Source organism: Camellia sinensis, chromosome 11 (genome assembly GCF_055761805.1).
Source record: "Camellia sinensis isolate YWXY chromosome 11, ASM5576180v1, whole genome shotgun sequence".
In the NCBI taxonomy this organism is placed as follows: Eukaryota; Viridiplantae; Streptophyta; class Magnoliopsida; order Ericales; family Theaceae; genus Camellia; species Camellia sinensis.
The window spans coordinates 37898883-37910025 of record NC_138971.1 but is presented as its reverse complement, the minus strand read 5'-3'; the positions used below and the strand labels follow the sequence as shown (position 1 = coordinate 37910025).

At 38.3% G+C, this 11143-nt stretch overlaps 1 protein-coding gene across 1 annotated transcript; it reads left to right on the top strand.

The window, feature by feature from the left end:
• The first annotated feature begins 751 nt into the window (after positions 1-751).
• LOC114296735 (putative late blight resistance protein homolog R1A-10) lies at positions 752-10888 on the top strand. The gene is made up of 5 exons (XM_082894959.1): positions 752-1788; positions 4467-4519; positions 7582-9015; positions 9964-10049; positions 10359-10888. The coding sequence occupies exons 1-4, from the start codon at positions 785-787 to the stop codon at positions 10029-10031; spliced, it is 2559 nt and encodes an 852-aa protein (XP_082751085.1). The 5' UTR covers positions 752-784; the 3' UTR covers positions 10032-10049; positions 10359-10888.
• The last annotated feature ends 255 nt before the right edge of the window (positions 10889-11143 follow it).

The window sequence follows — 11143 nt, the reverse complement described above, 5'->3', positions numbered from 1 at the left end:
GAAAATGTCACTAATAAATACACTTTTAGAGACAATAATTTGGTCTCAAAAAAGTTTATTTTTTAAACAAAAAAATTCACAAAAAGATAATAATTCATCACTAATATCCAATTTTTGTTGCTAAAAATATAATAATAACATTTTTCACAACAAAAATATTTGGTCCTTAAAAAATAATTTTGTCTCTAAATTTTGGTCTTTAAAACTTTAATTTTTTGTAGTGAGGATATATGAATTTTTAGTTTTAATTTTAATTAGTGTTATGTTATTTTTTTCAAAAATTTTGAATAATGTACTCATATATTTGACATATAATAAATTTATAAAATATAATTTTTTGATGTGTCCCAAGCGTATTATGTTCTACATCTTTTAAAAATTGTCATGGCAACTTGTCCATATTGTGTCACTTGTGTGCAACACTTTGTCCTGTATGTAATGGTTTGAAAGGCTACAGCTGCATTTTATACTAGTTTCCATATGATTAACATATTAAAATAGGAAAAATTCTAATCTGCCTTGCCAGGATGAACACTAAGAATTTCTAGGAAGCTAGGGTGTGAACTGGCTGCTTGCAGCCAAAGTCAACACTTGTTGGGTACAAGTTATACAAAATTTGTGTAGTTTAATCCTAGAATTCATAATTTGAGACTAAGATCCAATGAAATTGGATATACTTCCATAATTGAGTTGCTGGTCAACTTTGTATCTTAATACTAGGATCAAATGAGGAGTTCTTCATCTATTTGATCCTTTATTACTTACAGCTTGGCGCGGTATAGCGATGGAGAGGTATGACATCCCTTCCGGTCAAGGTCAATCAAGAGTGAGTAGCACCATGGTGGAGGAAGAGATTATGGTGGGCTTTGAGGATGAGGTAATAATGATAAAAGAGCAACTTACTGAAGGAAAGAAGAAGTTGGGAATTATATCGATTGTTGGAATGCCTGGACTCGGTAAGACAACTTTAGCCAGAAAAGTATATGATGATCCTTATATCACGCATTACTTCCATATTCGTGCATGGACCTATGTTTCTCAAGCATACATAAAGAGAGATCTTTTGCTTGGCATTTTACATTCTATTGTCAAAATTACTAACAAAACTGAACAAATGAGCAATGAAAAGTTAGGTGAAGAGATTTACAAAATCTTAAAGGGTAAGAGATATCTCATTGTCATGGATGACATATGGAGTACTGGGGCTTGGGATGATGTTAGAATGTATTTACCAAATGACAACAACGGAAGTAGAGTGATGTTCACTAGTCGGCTCAAAGAGGTTGGTTTGCATGCTAAACCTGAAAGTTGTCCTCACCATCTGCGTTTTCTAACTGAAGAAGAAAGTTGGGAGCTATTTCAGAAGAGGGTTTTTCGGGGGGAAAGTTTCCCTCCAGAACTAATGGGTCTTGGGTTGCAAATTGCTGAAAAATGTGAAGGATTACCACTTGCAATTGTTGTAATAGCTGGGATTCTTACGAAAGAAGAGAAGACAAAAGACTTGTGGGAAGAAGTTGCTGAAAGTGTAAGTTCTTACATGGTTAATGATCCAAACCAATACATGCACACGTTAGCACTGAGTTATTATCACTTGCCTGATCACTTGAAACCGTGTTTTCTTTATTTTGGAGCATTTCTGGAAGGCTCTGAAATCCCTGTGCGTAAGTTGATGTGGCTTTGGATTGCTGAGGGATTCGTACAGTCATCCGAGGAAAAAAAGGTGGAAGAGTTTGAAGAGGATTACTGGACAGATCTGACACGGGAAAAAACGTTGGAAGAGATAGCAGAGTGAAAAATCTAGGAATCCCCTAGATGTTGATTTGTGATTATGTATCAATTTTAAGCAGAATATAACAATCCCAATCAAACAATCAAACAATCAAGACAAAGAGACACAACGATTTAACGTGGAAAAAACCACAATTGTACACCTCCAACTGTGATCAAAAAAACCACGGGCAACAGCCACAAGAACAATCCACTAAGAAGAATTAAAGGAATTACACAGGTATACTCTCAATTACCTAGCGAATCCACAACGCCTAATTGAACCAACCTCTAAGTGCCTCTTCCAACCCCATCTTCACCACGGAATTGTCTTTCTGATGAGCCACTCTGGATTCCACCACAGCTTCAGGCTCGAATTCTTCAGAATACACCACTGAAGAACAACACTCTCTTTTGTAGAACAAAACACACCCTTTGATGTACTCTCTTTAGAACATGAGTTGAATACTCAATAAAACATCAAAGAAAACTCCCAAAGTATCTCCAGATATAAACCCTAGAAACCAAAAAGAAGATCTGGAGAAGTTATCCCAAAAATCTGACCCAACACGCGAATTTATAGAATCTGTCCCGCGATCTCCGCTCGAGCTCAACACAGCCCGCTCGAGCGGACTGACCAAAAAATGCGTGCGAATAAACTGAGATGCGCTCGAGCGTAGGAGCATCCGCTCGAGCGTAAAATCACACCTTCCAGTATTTTTTTCAGGCGACTGCAGAGATGCTGAGAGCTTCCAATCCACGCTCGAGCGCCTGTTCCTCCGCTCGAGCGGACAGGCCAAAACTGGAAAATCTGGAAAAATAAAACATGATCGAACAGGCAACTTTGAATGCATTTTTGCATTTTGCTTCGGGGGCGCTGCCCCTCAACCCCGCCGTGGCGCTGCCCCGGACCCGCCAAGGGGCGCTGCCCCCTGGACCCCCGCGAGCTGACCGGGCAGCTCGATCCCCGTCATAATCAGCGAAGTGGCAATCTTGAAAGCTTTATCATCACAAACTTCTCTGAAATGCTTGATTCGGGTTGGATTCGCATCTAACAACTCATAGCCTCACTGAAATAAAAATGCGAATAAAATTACAACTCAAAGGAGTTTTGTCAAACGGGATTGCCAAGAAATAAAACCTAACAATCTCCCCCTTTGGCAATGCCGTGACAAAACACACCTAACAAATAAAATCCTAAACACCCCAACCCATTACAGCCAACAAAAGCCAACTTCTTTTGTCAAGGTCTTGAACTGCAAAATAGTTATTAGTGCCACAATCTCCAAAACAACTATTAGTCCCACAATAGTATATGAAAAAGCAATAGACATATGACACGATTATCTTGAAACATGAGATGGAAAACATGAATAGATGAAAACTAAGACTCATGAACAACAACTCTCAAACAACAAAAGCAAGATCATAAACCCCACAAGCAATGATATGACCCAACAATCCAATTGAAAAATCAAACTCCCTTACCAACCCAAATCAAGGTGAACCAAACTCCCCCTCACTAAAATCAACCACGAATACTGAAAACAGTGAACAAGAAGAAAACGACAAAAAAATAATATGGTGAAGCAAGCAAGGAATTTCAGATTAGTACCTTAAAACACATAAGATTATCCAAGAAGCACAATCACTAGTAAACACAATGTGCACAGTCTGTAGAAGATTCCTCATGCAAGAAAGTGATGCATTATGTGAAAAGCATAGATCCCATGATAAAAAGTGTGTGTGTGACGCTTGGAGTTCGACAAACACTAGATTCAATCCTAGTAGTGATATGAAAGCTGGACCTCCGACCAGAGAATCTTAAGCACGACAAAGGAAAGTCAAACCACTAGGAATCAAGGGGTATTTGGTGAGTAAAGGCGGAGGCTCCCCCTCAATCAATGAATCTTTTTCCTTTTTTTTTCTTTCTTTCTTATGCACATTTTTTCTTTCTTTTGCATATTTTGTCTTCTTCTCTTTCTTGTTCTTTTTCTTTTTCTTTTTCTTTTTCTTTTTCTTTTTCTTTTTCTTTTGCACAATCATGGGTGGCTGACACGCTCAAGAGTATGGAAACCGAACCAGAGAAGCATGGATATAATAATGATGGCCTGGTTGGTGACTCTGAGGTAGCCTTTTCCTCATGGCTGGACTGCAAAGAATAGAGGGGAAAGCCATGGAGGTGCAAAAAGATGGTGGGTGGTTAAGAGACTCAACATCACCCATGATATGCTAGTATAGGTCAATTCCTCTAGAAACGCAAAAGACCAATGCCAGAAGTCCATAGAGAAAAAATAATCACTAGGGCGGAAGACTCCAGAATTTGCTAATCCAAGAATGTGTACAGAATGAGACATACTAATCAAAGAAACACACACTCCAAAATGAGTAATGACCACAGAAAGCACACACATATTAACATGTAATGGATTTTCTCATCAATTCCAATATGTACCAAGGACCACTCAAAAATTTCAAGCTTGCAAAACCATACTAAGAAAATCTTTTTGGAATTTTTCTTTTTTCTTTTTTTTTTTTTTTCAATTTTTTTCTTAACCAAAGCAAGACAAAAAACAAACAAGCACACATTAAAAGACCCGAAAAAAAAAACACACAAAAACCTATAAACTAAAACGACCAAACAAATTAACACAAGTCAACTTTTCTCACCCAAATCTTTTTGGTCTTAACAAAATCAGGTCTAGCGGTCTTGGTAAGTGTCGTGGTGTGGTGAACACCCTCATGAATCTTGGTATTCCGCTTAGACATGTAAGGCTGTCTCCTAACCCAAAAAGTATTCGAATTTCTACCCTTTTGAGATACTTTCCCATGCAACTTATAACAATAAGGGCGAATATGACCATGCATACCACAATGATGACAAATAAAAACAGGGTGTACCTTCTTTTCTTTTACCTTACCAACTCTAGGAAGTTTGAGAAGTCTATCATTTTGTTGAATCTTTTGTCCTCCCTTTCCTTGAGTTCTTGTATCATGAGATGTGGAAGCACTCTGTTTTTGCTCTTTCTTACCACCAAAGCCAATGCCACTCTTGTCACAACTCATTTGTTGAGACCCAATGATATCCTCCAAAGTCTTTGATCCTCTATTCCAAAGACCAATGGTAGCCATAGCACACTTGAGCTCTTCCTCTTTCTTGATCATTAGTTCTTCCAAAGCAACTTGTGACATCTCGAGAGATTCAATCTTTTCTTCATACATGGCGTGGGTTTGCAGCAGCTCATTCCTCTCTGTCTCACAAGTCAACAATTTTGCACAAAGAACTTGTCGATCATCAGCTACCTTGATGGCATTAATCCTGGCCTCAGAAATCTCCTCCTTAAGTTTGACATTCTCACTTTCACATGCTTTGAGTTTCTTTGTGAGTTTGTCATTCAATTTGAATAACTTAAGAGACTCCTTATACAACTTTTCATAAGCTTGCTCAAGCTCTTCATGATCGCTCTCCGAGGATTCATCATCAGTGATATTCTCAACTGACCTCATTGGAGAATCTGTTTGTCCTCCAGCTTCAGAAGCCGCCATGAAAGCAAGGAATTGCTTATGTCCCTCTTCGCCTTGATCATCGTTGTCATTGTCATCGTCATCAGATTCTGACTCATCATCCCAAGTGACAGCAAGGGCTTTTTTCTTCCTCAAACGAGTGGGGCATTCTTGAGCAAAATGGCCAAATCCTTGGCACTCATAGCATTGGAGTCTTTCAGAGTTTCCTTGTATCTTTCCTTTCTCCTTCTTGGCTATAGAATTAATTTTGAGTTTATCTTTGCCTTTAGATTTATGAGAATGAGTAGATTCCAAAAGATTGGGATTCTTTTTCAAAAAAGTTTTTTTAAATTGTTTAACAAAAGCAGCCATAATCTTGGAATCTATATCACAATCCTCATCAGAATCCTCTCTAACTTTATGAGCACTACTAAAAGCAATATCTTTTTGTTTCTGTTTGAAATTCCTGTGTGCCTCATAAGTTTGGAGATTTCCAACCAACTGATCCAGCTTGAGGTTGTCAACATCTTGAGCCTCCTCGATAGCCGTAACTTTTGGTTGGAACCGATCGGGCAAGGATCTCAAAATTTTTCCCACAATTTTGGATTCTGGAATTTTTTCACCTAAATTGAAGCTGGAATTAACAATGTCACTCAACTTCGCATAAAATTCATCAAAGGTCTCACTATCTTTCATAGAAAGGTTTTCGAAACTAGATGTGAGCCTTTGAAGTTTTGAGCGTTTAACAGAAGGAGTGCCCTCATGAATAGTTTGTAAGATATCCCAAGCCTCTTTTGCGACTTCACAATTACAAATACGACTAAATTCTTCAGGTGTGACGGCGCAAAAGAGAGAATTGATAGCTTTACTATTCCAGCTACTATTTTGGTAATCAGTTGTGTCCCACTGATCAATTGGTTTGGGGATTGTAACTCCATCAACAGTAATTGTTGGTTCAGTCCACCCATTCATGACGGATTGCCAAACTTTTTCATCAATAGATTTTAAAAAAGATCTCATCCGAGCTTTCCAAAAAGGATAATTGGATCCGTCAAGTAGGGGTGGTCGAACCATAGAATTTCCTTCACGAATTGTATCCATTATCACAAATCAAACAAGATCTCGTTCTAAAAGAAAATATTTTTTTTTAAAAAAAATAAAACGACCTGCTCTGATACCAATTGAAAAATCTAGGAATCCCCTAGATGTTGATTTGTGATTATGTATCAATTTTAAGCAGAATATAACAATCCCAATCAAACAATCAAACAATCAAGACAAAGAGACACAACAATTTAACGTGGAAAAAACCACAATTGGACACCTCCAACTGTGATCAAAAAAACCACGGGCAACAGCCACAAGAACAATCCACTAAGAAGAATTAAAGGAATTACACAGGTATACTCTCAATTACCTAGCGAATCCACAACGCCTAATTGAACCAACCTCTAAGTGCCTCTTCCAACCCCATCTTCACCACGGAATTGTCTTTCTGATGAGCCACTCTGGATTCCACCACAGCTTCAGGCTCGAATTCTTCAGAATACACCACTGAAGAACAACACTCTCTTTTGTAGAACAAAACACACCCTTTGATGTACTCTCTTTAGAACATGAGTTGAATACTCAATAAAACATCAAAGAAAACTCCCAAAGTATCTCCAGATATAAACCCTAGAAACCAAAAAGAAGATCTGGAGAAGTTATCCCAAAAATCTGACCCAACACGCGAATTTATAGAATCTGTCCCGCGATCTCCGCTCGAGCTCAACACAGCCCGCTCGAGCGGACTGACCAAAAAATGCGTGCGAATAAACTGAGATGCGCTCGAGCGTAGGAGCATCCGCTCGAGCGTAAAATCACACCTTCCAGTATTTTTTTCAGGCGACTGCAGAGATGCTGAGAGCTTCCAATCCACGCTCGAGCGCCTGTTCCTCCGCTCGAGCGGACAGGCCAAAACTGGAAAATCTGGAAAAATAAAACATGATCGAACAGGCAACTTTGAATGCATTTTTGCATTTTGCTTCGGGGGCGCTGCCCCTCAACCCCGCCGTGGCGCTGCCCCGGACCCGCCAAGGGGCGCTGCCCCCTGGACCCCCGCGAGCTGACCGGGCAGCTCGATCCCCGTCATAATCAGCGAAGTGGCAATCTTGAAAGCTTTATCATCACAAACTTCTCTGAAATGCTTGATTCGGGTTGGATTCGCATCTAACAACTCATAGCCTCACTGAAATAAAAATGCGAATAAAATTACAACTCAAAGGAGTTTTGTCAAACGGGATTGCCAAGAAATAAAACCTAACACAGAGGATTATTTAACTGATCTAATTGAGAGAAGCCTGGTAATAGTTTCCAAGAAAAGATCTAATGGTGGAATTAAAGCATGTCGCATGCATGATCTTTTGCGCCATTTATGCTTGAGAGAAGCTGAGAAATTCAAATTTTTGACTTGGTTTCACGGGCATGAACATGTTTCTTCTTCTCAGGGTCGCATATGCATCTACCCTGACTCAAATTTCGATGTTCATTTAGTGAAGTCCTATGCCCGCTACATTCAGTCACTTTTTTGGTTTGGAGTTTTAGATCATGATTCTTTAAAATTTTATCCTAATTCTATAATGTTGCCTATTCACCCATTTAGACAGCCAGTCTCCGATGCATATTGCGACTTTCTCTTGCCGTATACAGTTAGGAGAACTGATATCCTTAATGAGCAATTGTCTTTTCTTGATTCATCACTACAATCATCATCTAATTCTCAAACCTCCGACTGTCTTAAGGTCTTGGATTTATGGTGTCCCAATGTCTTCCTTTCCTTCGAAATTGAAGCACTAATTTACTTGAGGTACCTTGCAATTCATACTGATGACTTTCATACAATACCACCATCAATAGTCTACCTCTCAAACCTTGAAACCCTTATTCTTGGTACACGACAATCCCATACTATTTTGCCGGAAAATGTTTGGACGATGGTTAAGTTGAGGCATCTTTATACACCAGGGAAATATCATATTGATAGTCAGTGTTTTGCAAAACCAATAGCGCTTAAATATTTGTCTCCTCATGTAGGGTTCAACTATAACGCATTACAGACCGTCTCAAACTTATGTCCTTGTGGACATGTCCAACTTTTATTATTAAGGACTCCCAATCTTAGAAAGCTGGGATTTCGTGGATATCTGATAAATGAGTCGGGGCAATCGACGCTTCCTAATCTAGACTTTTTGAACCACCTTGAGACCTTGAAGTTGGACAACACGATGATCACCAGCCAGTCGACTAATCTCTTAAGGGCGGTTGAGTTTCCTAAAATTGTTAAGAAGCTAACCTTAAGAGGAATGGGGATAAAGTGGGAGGAGATGTGGATCATTGGGATGTTACCCAATCTTGAGGTTCTCAAATTAGAAAGACGTTCTTGCCAAGGTCGACAATGGGAAACAACTGGTGGGGGATTTCGTCGACTCAAATACTTGAAACTCAAATGTCTCGGTGTTGAAGAATGGATTGCCTCTAGCACTCACTTTCCAAGCCTTGAGCACTTAGTGTTGGAAGAATGTTATAGTCTCAAGGAGATCCCATCTGATTTTGGGGATGTCCCTGTGCTACAGATAATTGAAGTAAACTTTTGTCTCCGTTTCACTGAGGAATCTGCTAGGAAAATTAAGGCAAGGCAAGAGCACAATGGAAACAATTGGCTGAAGATCCTGATCAACAATCAAGAATTCTTTGGGATGACATGTGAGTCAATGCGTTAATACAATTCATAACATATGTCCTTTGTTCATTTTAATATATATGTTTTATTTTTCCTTGTTATCAAGCTAAGTCATTTAAAATGAAAGTAGAAGAACCTCATGAAAAGGCTAACTTAAATCTGACTTGTTTTGACAGGATACTGAATATAACCTATCCTCTGTATAATCATTTAACCACATATATTTTTATATATTTATGAGGAGTTAATATGTATTCTAACAGCGAAAGATATTAAGTAATTTTAATTAGTTATATGAAGCTAGCAACAACTATACATTGTGCTGACAAGGTTGAGACTGCAACCACAGCTCAGGTTGTAGTCCTTCCTAATAAAACAGAGGAAGCTTAGTGTGTATGAATTGTATAGGTGTGTATGTACTAAGCACGTGTGAGTTGGTTACATTGGAACAATATTTTAGTTAGTTAGTGATACGTGGTAAGGCTGTTAGGTGAGGTTAGTGCAGTTAGCTAGGAATAGAGAGTGTACTGTGTGGTTGTATAAAAACTCAAGTGTAATATCTTTTTGAGTAATGAAAATCAGTTCTGTGATTTCATCAGAACTCCATTCTTCCATGGTAATCACCAAACACATAGCCAAGATACTAATGGTTTTGGGATTTTGTACTTTCAAGTCTAGGATTTTAAAGATTTATAGATGACATCTAACACGATAACACCATGTTTCTTTTAAGTATAATGAACATTCCAATATAAGTAGTTTAAGCATTTTTACAGTTCATGATAGGATTTGAGTTTTAAAATTTTAAAGGCTGGAGATTCTTTACATAATGTAGTTTAGGATTATTTCTGTCACTTTTCAGTGTTTAGCGGGGGCTTTGAATTTTATTATTTTTTTATGGTTGGAAGAACATCATTCATCAAATGTGTATGTATATCTAACTCTCTCTCTCTCTCTCTCTCTCTCTGTAGCATCAATTGACACATCAGTGGACACATCAGTTGACACAGAAAGCATGGAGAGTGGGTCAGAAAAATAATGGGGATGATCTTTCCAGGTAAATTTTGTTATTCTCGTCCTATTTGTATTGATATACATTGTAATAGAGTGTGATATTTCAGATACTGGAAAAATACTTATGTGCTTGGGTGAATGTGGTATTATTATTTTAGTTTCATTATCAACAAAATTGAGAGTTTGGGAAATGAAATGAAATGAGTAGGTGAAGTGGATTGTTAACCTATCCCCTTGGGCTTGTGTGTGGCTAGGGTAGTTGTTCTTTTGCCCTTGGGGCGGTTGGCTTCGGGATGGGGGGTGCAGTCCTCCTTTGGTCTTTTTTATTTTTGATAAGTGCTGAATATTTCAGGTCTGTTCATCGTATTGTTGCCAGTTTCCGGTGTAAATATACTGAATGTTCCATGGTCTGTTCTGACTGGCGAATTTTGGTTGTATGAATGCCAGATGCTTTAGTGTCATTTCACTTTCCTCTATTTTGGGATGTTTGCTCTGATTGGCCACAGTATTTGGCATGAGACCCTTCAAGAGAGGTCCTTATCGAGGATGGCATTTAGGGGCAGTGCATTACCTTGTGGTGTTGAGCATAAATACAAGCTGGCTATTGTGGATTACTTTGATGGTGGTTTTTATTTTTTTGAACTTGTTTTGCCTGTGGGTGTGTTATTTTCGCCTAGCCTCTCATGTTGTGAGAGATTTATCTTATTATGCTAGTTGTACTGTTTTGTCCAAGCCTTTGACTTTGAGTGTCGCTTCTCTAAAACCATATTGACTCTCGGAGTTGTGTCTTGAGCATCATTGTAATAGGTGAGTGCACAGAGCAAAAAAAGGGCTGAGAAATGAAATGCACTACATAGTACAATTGGAAATACATTTTGCTAATACTACTCGTACTCTCGTCTTGGATAATGGAGGACAGAATAAAAATTGCTGGTGGCAAAGTGTGTTCTTCGTCTCTATTTTTACCATGTATTTTACTGGATTGAATTTGTCTGGAATTTACTAGTTATGAGAAGGTTTTTGGGTATTTGATAACTTGTTCGCTATCAAATTATTTTTGGTTCATTTCACTTTTATCTGCTAAATTATTGTCATTTTTTTTCCCATTTCATTCTTATACCATTAATTTCTTCAATT

Coding starts and splice junctions, on each gene's coding strand:
- LOC114296735 (XM_082894959.1), top strand. CDS start 785: ATGGAGAGGTATGACATCCCTTCCGGTCAAGGTCAATCAAGAGTGAGT. Junction 4,520..7,581: donor GAACACCCTCATGAATCTTG/GTATTCCGCTTA, acceptor AACCTAACACAG/AGGATTATTTAACTGATCTA. Junction 9,016..9,963: donor AGAATTCTTTGGGATGACAT/GTGAGTCAATGC, acceptor CTCTCTCTGTAG/CATCAATTGACACATCAGTG.